The following is a 15,595-nucleotide window of genomic DNA, read 5'->3' as shown; positions in this document are numbered from 1 at the left end:
GCCTTTGTAGTCAATTGGCAGCATCAGGGAGCCAGGTGGGTCCTGGCAATGTCGTCAAGGCAGAGCAATCTCTGAGGGTCACTCCTGAGGAACCTGTGTGAAGACTGCAGTGGTCCGCAGTTTGGAACTGGCCTCTACTTAGGGGAGCCCAGTTCTTACCCACCATGGTGATCAGCTAGAAGTGCAGCTCTCCAAGAAGCCTTGGCTTGGTTGGGGAGGGCTGGTGTTCTTCCTGTGCAGAAATGCCCCCTGCCAGAGAATGCATCTGTGTGCAGGCCTCTTGTGAAAGGAAATGTGTCTTGTCTTTCTCTTGCTGAGGATTCCCACGTGGAAGCCATCTGTTCCAATGCCAAGGACCTGCCAGAAGGTGGCCCTGGTTACCTGCAGGCCAGAGAACAGGCTAGGCTACCTCTTGGCGTGGCTAGAAAGCCCTGCTTCTTGTCCTGCGGACCACCCTGCAGTGAAGGCATGTCAAGCTGCTGAGGCCACACCAGAGGTGTGGACAATGTCTGCCAATTCCTGTGCATTTTCCTAGTACCAGGAAGTCTGAGAAAACCATCCCTTTTGTAGAAACAAGTCTTCCTTATCCAGGGGTGTGTTTAAATCATGACCTCTGTTGCTGACTGCCTGTTCAGCTCTGAGGGTTGCTGGGTAGCCTGAGCAGTCCACCCTGGCCTGTTGTCAGAGAGTGTCAGGGATGCTAGGATTGCCCAACGCCAGCAGGGCCCAGTCAGGAGAGGAGCCACGTGGTGCCTCGAACGGGCAGTGTAATGCTGAGCCGGGCAATGTAGTGCTGAGCCGTGTGGCTGTGTGGCCAGAGAGCTCTAAGCAGGGCTGCAGGCAGCTGCCACCAGAGGCCAAGGGCAAGCTGTTGCCCACTTAGAGTGGGGTCTGGGCCTGTAACTGGGGCTGCCATCCCACAGGAATGTAGGCCACAGACTTCACAGGGGTGCTGCACTCTCTGGGATTGATGGGGCCTGCCTTCTAGAACCTGCTGAAAATCACCCTGACCACCAGGACAGCTGTTCCCCCGAAGTGGTCTTGTCAGAAGCACTTAGCTACCAGGCTGCTGGACAATGTGCTCCAGAGGAGTGCCACCAGAAGGCCACTGGGAGGCACAAATGCTAAGGAACTAGGAGGAGCCTAGTTCTAGTGAACTCACTCTGTCTCTCCAGTGCCCTCTGCTGCTGACAAGATGTAATAAGAAACCCAAAAATGTGTGCTGGGATCCACCTACAAGCTTCAGAGCAAGTGTGAGGGTGAATTTGAGTCAGTGTGCAGAGCACTGACTGCGGCGGCGGCTGGGGGTGGGGGGGGTCTCTTCAAGAGGCTGTAGCAGCGTGGCCTCCGCCTGCCACCATGCCAGGTGGGCAGCCCCTTTGCCTGGAAAATTATCTTCCTTGCCTGAGCTTCGGTCTGGCAGTCACCCTGTAGGCTTCAGGAACCAGAGGGAGGGTGCATTTGGCCTTTGCCACTGTGGATCACTGAATTGGATGGACACTCACCCTGGGACTGGCCACCTCCCAGGACTCTAAGCCCCTGCCCACAGGCGTTGGGCCAGGGTGCTGCTGCCTAGGTCAGAACCACTGATGGGCCTAATGACCAGGCCTCTGGGCAGTCATTTGACTTCAGAGGTGCCTGAGGCAGGCTGTTGACCAGTGCTGTGGACAGACATGGGCCCCTGGCCAGCTCTGAGCTATAGGCTGGTTGCCTTATCAGGGTCTAGAGGGTGCTGCCGCACCATCCTCGCTGTCCTGCATGGGTGTCCTGTGACAGGGCTAGGGGGCTGGGGGCTGCATGCCTACACCCACTATCTCCTCTGCCTGAGCTTCCTGCTTCCTGCTGTTCCTCTCTCTGGTCCTGACACTTTTCCTGTTTGTTTGGTTTTTGCACAGCCCAGCCAAGCAGCTGTCCAGCAGGAAGGTGGCAAGGTAGGCAGAACCTCAACTGCTTGCTGACTATACTGTGAAATGCATTGATAATCTTAGTTTCAAAAAACATTTTAAAAAGCTTTTAACAGTTACTCTTCATGGGGGGGCTGGGGTTGTGGCTCAGTGATAGAGTGCTAACCTAGTGCAGGTGAGGCACTGGGTTCGATCCTCAGCACTGCATAAAAATAAATAAAAATAAAGGCATGGTGTCCACCTACAACTAAAAAAAATATATATTTTAAAAAAAGAAAAATAAATTACTTCATGGTTTGGGCTAGAAGTTAGTGGAGGGAATGTGTTGTGGAAAGAATGTCCAGGACCATGGATTAGACTGGGCCCAGGACTGGGAAGTATAGATTAGGACTTTTGGGTGTTCCCCTGTTACTGTGTGCTCCCTGCCTGGGCTGGAGGACACTACAGTCCCCCAGTGTATGCTGCAGATCATCTCAGAGACCCAGTGAAGGCCTGTTGTCCCAGAGCCTGCTGCCCAGCCCATGCCTTCCTACAGTGTCTCTCCTGGCTTTCGTACTGTAGAAAGTTCTAGCAGGCCAGTTCTGTGACGGTCTGAGATCCCCTGTGCAGAGTATGGGGTGTAGACACCCCTCCCAGGACACTGAGGTTGCTTACTTGCCTCCACAGCCAGCCCTTTGTGGAGGCCGGAGGGTTTCCCTCCCACCACTGCCCAATTTAGGCAGGACATCTCCAGGTCCTGGGGCATCTCCCCCATACCCCAAGTTCCTTTGTTTCAGGGATCATATCACCTGGCTCTGTCCCCACCTTCCTTCCCCTTATCTCCATTTTTTTTTTTTTGCCTAGCACATCTTCCTGTGTTATCTTGAGAAAAGAGCTGCCAGGAGGTAAATCCCAGCCCCTTGGGAGTAGTTCTGCTCTGCCCATGTGGGGCCCTGGCTGTGACAGGAAAGAAAGTTGGGAGCTGTTGCTTGGCTTCTGGGGCCAGGGTTGCTCCAGAGAGGTTTAATGTGTTTTTATTTTTGTTTCTTTGTGACAGTTTTTCCCTCTCGTGAAGCTTCTACAGTGTTTCTCTGTTTCTGAAGTTCAGAATTTTATGATGACTTTAATATTTCCACTAATTATAATGAGCCAAAGAGAAATGGGCCTGCTCCCCTTGGGTTCTTGCTATCTTGCTGCTCATGCCTCCTGCCTCCCTCTTCATGCTGCAGCTCTTGTGGCCCTTGAGGCTTGGGCTCTGGAGCAGGCAGAGGTGTAGGTCTGCACCCCACCTTTTCTGGTTGCGAAGAACCTAGGGCTCTCAGTCACAGCCTGAATCTAGGATGCACATTCTTTAGCATGTCCACCTTAATGTCCCTGTCATTAGAGCTTTTTGTCCCCAACACATGGTGTCTGGTAGGACTGAGGAAAGAGAGGACCCACACAGCCATGTCCTGTTGACCTCCCACAACTGGGCCTAGCAACAGCTCTTGGGGCCTTGTGCCTGGACACGTCCTGGGAAAAGCAGAGAGAGGCGTTTAGCAAGCTGGAGAGGAGACAGGACTGGGCACAAAGGCTTCATCCTTTAAAGAACTTACTCTTACATCTTTCCAAGAACTTACTCTTCCTCTATAGACATTCTTTGTTGTAAAATAGCCCTGCTTACAGGTATTGGCAGTTAGAGTTTACCTGCAGAGAGGCACACCATTCTGCAGTGAGTCTGTCTGCATATAAATTGCATGCACTCTATCACTGAGATGCCTCCCAGCCCGTTTTGTTTTAATTTTGAGGCAGGGTCTCACCAGGTTCCCCTGGCTGGCCTCCAGCTCAGCCCACTCCTGCCTCAGCTTCCTGAGCCCTGGGCCTTCAGATCCTTGGGAAGTGCAGGAAAGTTGTGATTTACTTTGCAGTTTTCAGTCTTTTGCATGTACATTCTAGCTGAAGTGATAGATTCTGTGCAGCCAGTGGTGGCTCTGTAACCTGGCAGTGTCCCTCACCTCCCAAACTATTTATTGGGAAAGAGAGAAGTGTGCAGGCCCAGTCAATGCTGAAGAGGAAGCAGAACTCCATTGCTGATAAGCTGATGTAGGGTTTAGTGTGATGGCTCTGAGTGTTCAGTTGGATCTGTAGTGCAGTTGTTGGTAAACATGGCCTCAAGCACATCTGAACGATGCCTAAAGATCCCCATTTCCCAGGAGAGAGAGGCTCATGGAGACTGAGCACTCTCTCAAGGTCACACAGCTCTGAGCCTGGCTCAGTGCTGAGGGTCCAGGGTGTGGAAGGACATGCACACGAGGCTCTCTGTCTGCACAGCTCTGAGAACTATGTGGACTCTTACTGAACTAGCATTTTCAGATTCACCAGCCTGGTGTGAGGACAACAAAGTCAGGTGTCTCCCAGCCATGGGTGGGGCAACACCTGTGGGCATGACTGGACCCAGGTGAGGCTGAGCAAGACCCCCAGGACCCATGCCTTTCCTTGGGACCCCTCACTGCCACTGCTGCAGGGAGAACCTTGAGCAACAGTGCCCATGCTGGAGCCCAGGGCCAGAGTCAGTGTCTGCCAGCCTGCTCAAGGCAAGCGTGCTTCCTGTCCTGGTGTGGGTGACGTCAGGTTTTATTGCACCCAAGTACAAAGTACTCTGCTCCCGTTAGCTGCCGTGGAGGTCCTGTTCTATCAGGCTCCAGAGAGTGCTGGGAGGACAGAGGCCACTGAGTGCAGCCTGCTCACTCCTGGCCCTTCGGTAAAGGCCACAGCCGGGAGCCCCTAGCTCAGTGCTAGGCCAGGAGCCTGCCGCTCCAGGGTGGGGAGGCTTGTGCCCACTATGCTGTCTGCCTTTCGGAGGGACACGCAGGTGCTTGTGTTTGAAGAGCTTGTCATTTGGTTTTCCCTCTTCTTTCCTCTGCTATTGATTCTTTTCCATAGGTACCTGCACCAGTCGGGGGCCCTGACCATGGAAGCTTTAGAGGACCCTCCCCCAGAGCCTGTGGAGGGTCCAGAGGAAGACATTGCTGACAAGGTGGGTCTTGGGCACTGGGGGCTAAGGACCAGGAATAGGTGAGTAGTAAGTTCCCTCAGGGGTTTAGTGGCCATGGGGTAAAAGTAGAGCTTTTGATGGTTCATGGGTGGAGCCGAAGAGAGTGGGACTGAGCAGCAGAAGCCATTCACCTTCGTGCCCATGTCTCAGGCAGCACACAGGTGCCTGTGTGGACGTGTGTGGGTCAGTTTGGGGGAGTAGCATTAAGGGACGCACAGTTTCAGTTCATCAAGCATGTAGAGGCAGGGCCAAGGGTGCTCAGGGATCAGGAGGAGAAGCACAGCCAGCAGTACCAGGAGTAGGCTGTTTTCCCCAAGGGTCTCTCCTAGAGTGGAGTAGAACAAGCAGAGCAGGGAGCTTCACCATGGTCAAGGCCCCTGGTTCCAAGGCCAGTATGAATCTCAGGCAGGTGGCAGCTGCTACGTACTGTACCCTGCCTCTTGCACCTGACTTCTTCTCCTCTGCATGCCATCTCCTGCACCTGATCTTGCCTCCTCTGCATGTTCCCTGACTCTTCTGCACCCCTCTTCACCTCCTCTGCACCCCACTTCATCTCCTATACCTGACCTCACCTCCTCTGCATGTTCCCTGCCTCTTCTGCACCGCTCTTCATCTCCTCTGTACCACACCTCACCTTCTGCACTCCAACTCACCACCTCTGTGTGTTTCCTGGCTCCTCTGCATATTCCCTGCCTCTTCATACCTCTTAACCTTCTCTGCACCCTACCTCAGGTCCTGTGCATGCCCCCTGACTCTGTAGCCCTTCTCCATGGCAGCTCCACCTCTTCAGCTCTGCACCTTTCTGTGAGTCCTTCCTCTGCTTACCTTCATTCCTTCTCCTACCTGTGCATGTGTGTTATCTCCCATCATGTGAGCTCCCTGAGGGACAGAGGGCTTCAGAAATAGGCCTTGCTGCTGGATTTGATAGTACACATCTGTAATCCCAGCAGCTCGCGAGACTGAGGCAGGAGGATCACGAGTTCAAAGCCAGCCTCAGCAATGGTGGCGCGCTAAGCAACTCAGTGAGACACTGTCTCTAAATAAAATACAAAGTAGTGCTGGGGATGTGGCTCAGTGGTCCAGTGCCCCTGAGTTCAATCCCCAGTTAAAAAAAAAAAAAAAGAAATGGGTCTTTCTGTCCCCAGGCACCCAGACCTCCTCCATAGGCTATATCTAGCAGAGCAGGGACCCCCACTTGTAGAGGGAGCTGAGCCTTGCTATCCCATGTGCCATTTAGAAGGGTGCTCTCAGGGCTCCGAAGCATTGGACCCCTGATGATGACCTGTGTCCTTGTGCTATGGAGGTGAGCGTGGCCCTAGGGGGATCTGCACTGTGGTGATTATGGAGCAGTCTCCAGGAATCAGGTAGACCCAAGTCCAGTGGATAAACAGATGTGGAAGTCCTGTGCTGCCCCAGCCTGTCCCCTGGTGCAGTTCTTCTGCCTCTGCTTGCTCCTCAAGCCATCATTTTGTTATCCAGGTTGTCTTTCTGGAGAGGCGGGTGTCAGAGCTGGAGAAGGACAGTGCTGCAGCCGGAGAGCAGCATGGTCGGCTTCGGCAGGAGAACCTACATCTGGTGCATAGGTGAGTCTTCCTGCAGCCCCCTCTGCTCCCTACCCATACTTTCTCTGCCTCAAAAGGTATCCCTGGAGTTGCTGGATGGGCACCTGTGCATGGGTCAAGGGCCATGACTTGCTGGCCTGAAGCTCTGTTGAGTGATCTGTAGCAGGTGTCCAGGGCCTCGACACACAGGGCATCCTAGGATCAAGGGACCTAGGATGTGATGCTTAGTGGGGAGCAGTTAGAGGTAGAGAGCACAGTTTAAAATCCTAAGGAGGGGCCAGGTATGGTGGCACACTCCTGTAATTCCAGCAGTTTAGGAGGCTGAGGCAGGAGGATTGCAAGTTAAAAGCTTGGAGGATCACAAATTCAGCAACTTTGCAAGGCCCTGTCTCAAAATAAAAAATAAAAAGGACTGGAGATGTTGCTTAATTGTGGAGTTCTCCTGTTTTCAATCTCTAGTACTCCCCAAAAAATCATAAGGAAGGCTAGACACAGTATTGCATACCTATAATCCCAGTGATTTGGAAGGCTGAGGCAGGAGTATCACACGTTGGAAACTAGCCTCAACAACTTAATAAAACCCTGTCTCAAAAAGAGCTAGGGTCATATCTCAGTGGTAGAGTATTCCTGGGTTCAATTCCCAGTACTGCAAAACAACAATAACAAACACCAGAATAGGCCCAGGACATGGCTCAACACAGAGTAGAGTAGATGTTTTGCCCACTTGAGGCCCTGGGTTCTATCTCCAGTTCCAAAACAAACCCACAGAGATATATCTTTTCATGGTGGATTTTACCCAGAGCCTTTCTAGGTCAGTTTTCTGGAGAACTTGGAGGCTGGCTCAGGGTCAACCTATAGCCAGTGGGCTGTCAATATGGTGTCACGTTCCTCACGACTAAAACACTCAGGGTCATTCCAGATGAACTTGGCTGCACGAAGTAATCACACAAGAGACAGAGATTTTTCTTTGGGGTTCTGTGATGTCTCCTCTGACCTTAAGGGTCTGCAGAAAGAGAGAGAGAGAGCACGAGCTGAACCCTTTTATTGAGAAGCCATTCAAATGAAGCAAGGGGTCAGGTTTCAGGGGGTTGAGTCTAGCTTTGTGATATCTGCTGTTAGCAAGTTGACTGACATCTAGGAAGGCCATACCCAAAGGCAGAGTAAGAGAAGGGGGACACACAAAGGGAGCTTCCATGGAACATTCTATCCCAAACAGGGCAAAGGAGTAGTATTACAAAGGAATAGATGAGTGTAGCTCAATTCCAGGGGTGACCTGCCTATGTCTGAAGACACACCCTCAACTTCCTGGACCGGGGCAATGTCCAGGTTACCACAAGATGTAGTGACTGGTCAAAGCCTCTCTGCTCCAGGATGGAAGGCACAAATCATTCAGAGTGGCTTGCTCCCCACAATTTAAGATCCCGTTTCTGGAAACTCACTTGAAGTATTCCCATCATAGCATTGGTCAGTGCATGGAGCCTGTAGCTCCTGGTCACTGTGCAGCCCACATCCTCTGCAGGCCCTCGCTCACCCTCACACTCACCAAAGGCAGATGTATCTTCCTTTCACAGATAAGAACCCTGAAGCTGAGAGTTCAAATTTGCCAGGGCCTCAGAGATAGCAGGTAGTCTCTGGGGCTTGGACACAGTATGTGCTGGAGGAGGTCAGGGGCATCTTGCTGGACATAGTTTCCCTCTAGAAGACTGTGGCTGTAGCTGTTGCTCAGTAGCAGGAAAGCAAATGGATGTGACGTACAGCCAGTCAGGATGGGGCAGGAGCCCAAGAGGGTGTCCCGAGAGGCTCTTGTGGGCCCATGGGAGAGATTCTTTGAGCCACCCCATTACCAGGCTTCCAACCACAACTGTACTTGAGCCCCAGGCTAGAACTCTATCCCTCTGAGCCTGTTTCCTCATAAACCACTTGATCCAAGTAATCATGAGGGAACAGTGGACTCATGTTGTAACCCAGGCCCTCCCTAAGGACAACTCACGCAAGGTAGAAACTCAAAGCTGCTGCTGTGGGTTAGGTTGTGGCTCAGTTGTAGAGTGCTTGCCTAGCATGTGTGAGGCACTGGGTTCAATCCCCATCACTACATAAAAATAAACAAAATAAAGGTATTGTGTCCATCTACAACTAAAAAAATATATATTTAAAAAAAAAGACTGCTGCTGTTCAGGAGCACTGAGTCAGGACTTGCCTTCTATCACAGCACAGGAACATGCTGCCATGTGGAGTGCCAGCCAGCACTGCTGCAGAAGGGAATGGGGGCCTCAGGTGTGTGGCGTCTCTGAGAGGGTGCATCCTGAGCCTTCCCTGGAGACCCTTTCTACTTGCCCACCCCCTGAACCAGGGTACCCTCTCACATCCACCCTGGTAATAGTGAGGCCCCCTTTCTGGTATAGGGCGCCTGCCTTCTGGGGTCTCTGAGTACTCAGACCTGGGAGCATTGTGCCCGGGCAGCTTTTTCTATTCTGTGCCCCTTTTCTCGGTCCTCCCTGCACCTGTGCAGGTTGCCCTTGGCGTTTCACATCCTGCTGTGTCTCCAGTGCTCACTGTTTACTCCTTGACTTCTGGTCCCACTTGTGCTACTTGCTTCTGAGGATGATGATTCCTGGGAGCTGCCTACTCAGGCTGCTGGGAAGCCAAGTTCTCCTGTAGCTCAGTTGGCTCCAGAGCTGGCTGACCTGTGCTGGTTTTCAGCCTTTGCCTCTGGACAGTGTGTCTGTCAGCTTCTGGGGACTTCAAGAATTCTTTCCATATCATCTCTTTCTCATTTCTTTCTCTCAATGATAATATCCTCTTCATTTTCCTAATTTCAGACTTTGTTTTTCTGTGCATTTTTTCCTTTGTATTATCTTCAGGTTTTCTTCCTCAACTCTTCTGTTGAGTTTAAAACTTTTTCCTGTTTTGATTTTCTTTTTATTCCTTTTCTGAGTGGGGCTGGGGATTGAACCCAGGTCCCTCAGCCCTGTTTTTAGTTTCTAAGAGTTAGGTTTATCCACTCCTCCTACAGCAGACCTCTGGTTTTTCTTAGAGCATTTGGCCTGGGACTGGCCACCGTGGGACCTGGTTCTTTGTATATTCCAAAGCTTCCTTTGCTATCTTCACTCTCACCCACCAAAGAGAATCAGAGAAGCAAGTGACAGGACTGGGGCTATGGGCCTTACTGTGCATGGGCAGGGCCTCTGGTGCTTCCCTAAGATGACCAACCTGTCCTGAAGGTGGTCATGGAAGGAGCCAGGTCTCAAGACCTGCAAAGGGCTGGTCTCCAGATTAGCCCAGAGGCGACTCCTTCTAGCTGTGTCCCCTCTGTAACCTCTGTACCAGGTGTGTCCAGCACCGAGTCCTGGACCTGGCCGAATGTGGTGTGGATCTCACCATGAGCTGACCATGCTGCAGTGAGAACCCATGCTCACCCTGTTGGAGTCTGTGCTCAGCCATTATGTCCATTTGCTGCAGAATGCTGTGGCCCTTGGACTCTGGTGCTTTCTGGCCCCTCCCCCAGGCCTCATGTATCAGATCTACAGGGCAAGCAGATGCCAGGGTTAGGACAGTGCCCTGGGAACAGGCACCTGGGAGGTCTGAAAAATACTGTCTCTTCCCCTTTGCATTCAGAGCCAACGCCCTAGAGGAGCAGTTGAAGGAACAGGAGCTCAGAGCCCAGCAGATGGTCCTGGAAGAGGCCCGGAAGCAGAAGGAGCTCCTGTGCAGAATGGAGCGAGAGAAGAGCATCGAAATTGAGAACCTACAGGCCAGGTAGGTGAGGCATCCAGAGCAGAGAAACCCACCAACCTGAAAGGGGAAGGGATCCAGAGAAGTTTAGTTGTAGAGTACAGGGAGCCTGAGAGGAGAACCTTAGAACTCTTCTAAAGCCTCCAACATGCATCCAGAGACTGCAGCATGTCAGCTTCTATAGACCTGTCCCACTCACAGATCCCTGTAACACACACCCCAGCCAGAATCCCAGGAATTTGGGGAAGTCAAGGCAGGGAGATCTCAAGCTCCAGGCTAGCCTGGGCAACAGAGACAAACCTGTCTTTTGTTAAAGGAAATGGACAGGATTGTTTCTGTGTACACTTGGAATTTACAGTGTCATTACTGGTACATTTACAAATACTGCAAACGGGAGCCAGCAGGTAACTGACTTGGCACATGCATGCACCCACTGATCGGTGATGTCAGAGGCACACTAGGCCAACTGAAAGATCTCCCAGTGGCCAGAACTGAGCCACCTGAGCAGCACAGCTGGCAGTGCAGCATGGTGCATAGACGATCAGTTGATAAAAACATCTGAGAAGACACAGCCCTCATTTCAGAGGATTCTAGAGAGTTTCCCTAGACACTCCTTCCTGGAGGTAGTGTGGGTCCCTCCTACTCTGGACCTCCACTCAGGGACTGGTTCTCTAAAACAGAGTGGGCAGGAAGCAGCAGCCTGGCAGAGGGGACACCCAGCAGCCGTACCTTAACCAAGTGACCCGTGTGAGTGTCAGGAATTGTATGACAAGATGGGCTCTACATGGTGAATGGGTCTTGTCTTCCCAAATCCATTGCCCCAGAAAACATTAGACAGAACCAACCAAACATCAGAGAGACCCAACATGAGGGATGTGCTGGGACTGCTGCACACTGTCAGGGTCATGAGAAAGCAGGGGAGTCAGGGAGACTCAGACCAGGGGACTAATAAGACATGAGGACTGATGCCATGGGAGTCCTTGGATGGGGTTCTGGGCTTTGGTGGGAAATCCATAGCATGTGTGGTTTTGTTGAAAGTATGGCTCAGACGGGCATGGTGGCACATGCCTGTAATCCCAGCAGCTCAGGAGGCTGAGTTAGGAGGATCCTGAGTTCAAAGCCAGCCTCAGCAACTTAGCAAGGTCTCAAACAACTCCAGCAAGACCCTGTCTTTAAATAAAATATAAAAAAGGGTTGGGAACATGGCTTTTAGTGACTAAGGACCCTGGGTTCAACCCTTGATACCCCCCCCCCCCAAAAAAAAAAGGGAAAGAAAGAACGGCCCAGCTGAGTGTGGGCCATGATGAAGGTACCCCAGGATGAGCAGTGGCAGCAGGAAGGAAAGGGAGCAAGCAGGCCCTTCGGACACTAATTTTGTTTGAAACTCTCTGTGAACCTAGTGTTCCAAACCCAGTATTTAGAAGCATTTGTGGGCTACAGAGAAGCTTCAGCCTTGAGTATTCATGTGGGGTCAAGACTGGCCACTGCCCCTAGGATGATTCCTCCAGATACTGGGCCCTCCCTGCCCTTAGAGGTATATTTTCAGGAGAGTGGTCCAAGCTGTTGTTACGCTCCAGGCTGCAGCAGCTGGATGAGGAGAATGGTGAGCTGCGGTCCTGCACGCCCTGCCTGAAGGCCAACATTGAGCGTCTAGAAGAGGTGAGCCCCCAGTCCGACTGTAGCTGGGGGTCCAGGCCCCACCCTACTCCAGCTGCCCCTCTGCCCTCTGCTCTTGACACCAGCAGGGGAGCCAGGATGTACTGTCAGGGCCTCTAGAGTGGGGAGCTGCTGCCAATTGTGGAGTGACAGCACCTGGCCTGTTCTGTGTGAGGAGCTGCCCTTTTCTGGAAGACACTGGACCTTACCTGGCCTCCAGCTTTCCCATGGACTCAGATCCCTGGGGTCCACAGATTCCCAAGGATCTGAGTGAAGGGATGCCCCTCCTCCTTAGATATGCAGGCAGAGGTGAGATCTGTGTCTGTGTCACAGCTCCCCTCCTGTCTTTCCTCCTTGAGTGCCCTCTGGAAAGCTCTGAAACCAGAGGATGTTCCAGGATCACTTGGGCTCTGGCTTGCATGAACCAGAGGTGCCAGGATAGAGCTTCCCACAGCCATGGTTTAGGTCCCATCTATACAAAGGTCTTTCTCACCCTGCCTCTTGATAAGTTGCCATTGTGGCCTGTGTGTGCCTTGGCCCTAAGGTAGGACAGCCTTGAAGGCTTAGGCACAGCTCTGCAGAAATTGATCCTAGGGCCACTATGCTGGGGTGGATTGGGAGCGGGTCTGGGGTGGGCTCTTCATGCACATGAATGGTGCCTGTTTTCATAGGAGAAGCAGAAGTTGCTGGATGAGATCGAAGGGTTGACGCTGCAGCTCAGTGAAGAGCAGGAGAGCAAGAGGAAGATGGGGGACAGACTTAGCCATGAGCGGCACCAGTTCCAGAGAGACAAGGAGGCAACCCAGGAGGTGAACAGAGCCACTGTCCCTTTCCCCACCTGCCCTGTCACATGTGGTGTGCTCCCCATGCATGGCTTTCAGCTGCTAACCTGTGCCCACGATTGCCTTATAGCTGATAGAGGACCTGCGCAAGCAGCTGGAGCATCTACAGCTCCTTAGGCTGGAGGCTGAGCAGAGACGGGGCCGCAGTAGCAGTCTGGGCCTGCAGGAGTACAACAGCCGCACCAGGGAGAGCGAGCTGGAACAGGAGGTCCGAAGGCTCAAGCAGGTATGGCTTGGACTCCCGCCCACCCTGCCTGGAAGCTTTTGGAAGGCTGCTGAGCTCGGGTCCCTGTCTTAGCCCAGCCCCCAGCAGGGGCCAGGGCCACATGTGACGCTGCTGTGTCCCCAGGATAACCGCAACCTGAAGGAGCAGAACGAGGAGCTCAACGGGCAGATCATCACCCTCAGCATCCAGGGTGCCCGGAGCCTCTTTTCCACAGCCTTCTCTGAGTCCCTTGCTGCGGAGATCAGCTCGGTGTCCCGTGACGAGGTAAGGGCCCTGCCTACCCGTGCCCATGGTCTGCACGTCCCATGCTGACTTGTGCTCTCCCCACAGCTCATGGAGGCTGTCCAGAGGCAAGAGGAGATCAACCTCCGCCTGCAGGACTACATCGACAGGATCATCGTGGCCATCATGGAGACCAACCCGTCCATCTTGGAGGTCAAGTAGTCCCTCCAAGACCAGCCTGGCTGCTCAGTCCTCCACCAGCACCCAGAGAGCCCCTCACACCTTGAGGAGCTACGCCCAGGCAGTGGGGCTACAGAGGGTGCACAGCAGTACCAAGGAGGGAGAAGGAGAGCCCCCAGCGTGTAGTCCACAGTGGACAGGGAGGGGGCAGGGCCTCTCAGCCTCTGTGCAGTGTCATGGCAGTCTCAGGCTGGGGCAAGTCCCTCTGACTTCCTCATGACAGACCCCTCTTCCCACCAGGGCTATGACAGCCACACAAGCACCCTGACACATCCAATCCTGGTTGCTCCAGATGGACTCCCTGTATGGGACATGGTGGTGTGGGAAGGACAGGTGGGTGAGGCTGACACGTGCAGGGTCTGGCTATGAGCCACAGGCCCCTAGTGCTCTCCTCCCCAACTGCTCAGGACATCACCCAGCCAAATGCCACCTCGATCCAGCTTTAGGCCCAAGGGCCTCCAAGCTGTGCAGCCATCCCATGGCCTGACCCTTGCTGCAGTAGCCCTCAGGGACTCTTGACTCTTATGCCAAGACTGGGGCAGGAGCCCACTGAGACTCTTTGCTCTGAAGTCAGGACTTGGGATCCCGACTCTGGAACTCATTGCATGGATGGTGGACAGTCCTGTCCTGACTCCCAGGTGCAGGGGCCACTTCTCTGGGTGTGGCCTGCCTTGGCCTCCTGGAGCAGTCCTCCCTAGGCGGACTGCCATCGCCTTGGGTGAAGTCAGATTTTTTGGGCCCCGGTCCAAAAACCTCATGGCTCTGACTTAAAATCGCTGTTCTTCCTGAGGGTGCAGGAGGGCAGGGAAGCAGGCTTTTCCACGACTTGAGCAGTGGCTCCTTGCAAGCTGCTGGCCCATAGCCTGTGGAAGTGAGTGCGTGCCTTGTGCACCTGCAGCCCTGCGCCTCCACGTGGCCCTCCACACTAGAGCTTGTGTGGCCCTGTGTTGTACAGTTTTGGGGAAAGCCTCGGGTGTAAATCAATGTAAACTTGGAGGAGAGATTTTTCTATCATGTAGAGTAGGTATTTTTTATAGATTGAAGGTTGATCAATTTTTTAATACTTTACAGAGAGAAAACTATCTGTGTATACACATAAAATATATATATATATGTATGTATAATATATAAGTACTGGAGCCTGCCTCTCTGTGCCCAGGTCCTAGCCCTGACATGACCGTGGCCTGTCCTGCTGGCCACCAGCAGTGCTGGGGCCGCAGACAAGCTTCCAGAAGACACACCAACCAACCTGCACGCTGCTTCTGTTCCCCAGAGAAATGGCTCTTCCTGCCAGGAAGCAGGAGGGTGGGAGACCAGGAGGGTCTTGCCCGATTTGTCAAGCCACCACAGATTAAAGCTGTTACCATACACACAAACTCTGTCCTCCAGCAGGTGGTGGGCTGGGGTGTCCCTGGGCCAGGCCCTGACTTCCCCCAGGTATCTGGGGACATTGGTCAGACCTCACAAAATCTTGACTCTGCAGCTTGGCCAAGCCCTTCCCCTTACCTAATGCTCCAGGACAACAAGGCCTCCAGGCTGGGCCACCCCCAGGACTCAGCCATTGTGGGTAGGGTCTGGATCTTTAACTCACCCTAGAAAAGTGCCCTGCCTCAGGGGCGGGTGTGGTAGGACAGGCCCCAGGCTATTTTCTCCAGCTACTATCCAGGTAAGATGTGGGCTGAGTGCAGCCCAAGCCTCCCCTGAGGCCACACTAGGCCTCTTCAAACCCTAGGCTGGTGAAGGCCCCAGCATATTCCTTATTATTCCGAAGAAGGAATTTGGAGGGCTCCACGGAGAGGATTTGAACATTTTTTTTTTTTAAGAGAGAATTTTTTCAATATTTATTTTTCAGTTTTCGGTGGACACAACATCTTTATTTTTTAATTTTTATGTGGTGCTGAGGATCGAACCCAGCGCCCCGCGCATGCCAGGCAAGCGCGTTACCGCGTGAGCCACATCCCCAGCACCGGGTTTGGACATTTTTATTATTCGTGTGCCTATAAACAGAGAACCATCTAAGTGTGGGTTTCTGCAGATGCTTTCTGCACACATGACCATCTTCACAACCATGGTCAATCTGCTTCAGACCCTACCTGAAGACTGGGGAGGAGGGAAGGGACCTATTCCTTGCCCTCCCCATGGTTCAAATTCTTAGTTCCCCTCCAGGAACAAGCCTTCTAGGCACAGACTGGTATCAC

General features: G+C 52.9%; 1 protein-coding gene across 2 annotated transcripts in view; it reads left to right on the top strand.

The window, feature by feature from the left end:
- Window positions 1–14,528, top strand: part of Rab11fip3 (RAB11 family interacting protein 3) — a 60,255-nt gene extending 45,727 nt beyond the window's left edge. For both annotated transcript variants that reach the window (XM_026385534.2, XM_026385533.2), the window contains 9 exons: window positions 1,896–1,931; window positions 4,806–4,899; window positions 6,397–6,500; window positions 10,095–10,235; window positions 11,789–11,870; window positions 12,539–12,676; window positions 12,780–12,935; window positions 13,059–13,199; window positions 13,266–14,528. In XM_026385534.2, the coding sequence (XP_026241319.2) occupies window positions 1,896–1,931; window positions 4,806–4,899; window positions 6,397–6,500; window positions 10,095–10,235; window positions 11,789–11,870; window positions 12,539–12,676; window positions 12,780–12,935; window positions 13,059–13,199; window positions 13,266–13,379 (1,006 nt within the window). In that variant the 3' untranslated portion in view covers window positions 13,380–14,528. The remainder of the gene's footprint in view (window positions 1–1,895; window positions 1,932–4,805; window positions 4,900–6,396; window positions 6,501–10,094; window positions 10,236–11,788; window positions 11,871–12,538; window positions 12,677–12,779; window positions 12,936–13,058; window positions 13,200–13,265) is intronic.
- The last annotated feature ends 1,067 nt before the right edge of the window (window positions 14,529–15,595 follow it).

The sequence above is a fragment of the Urocitellus parryii genome, chromosome 9 (assembly GCF_045843805.1).
Source record: "Urocitellus parryii isolate mUroPar1 chromosome 9, mUroPar1.hap1, whole genome shotgun sequence".
In the NCBI taxonomy this organism is placed as follows: domain Eukaryota; kingdom Metazoa; phylum Chordata; class Mammalia; order Rodentia; family Sciuridae; genus Urocitellus; species Urocitellus parryii.
This window is presented reverse-complemented; position numbering and strand designations above follow the sequence as displayed.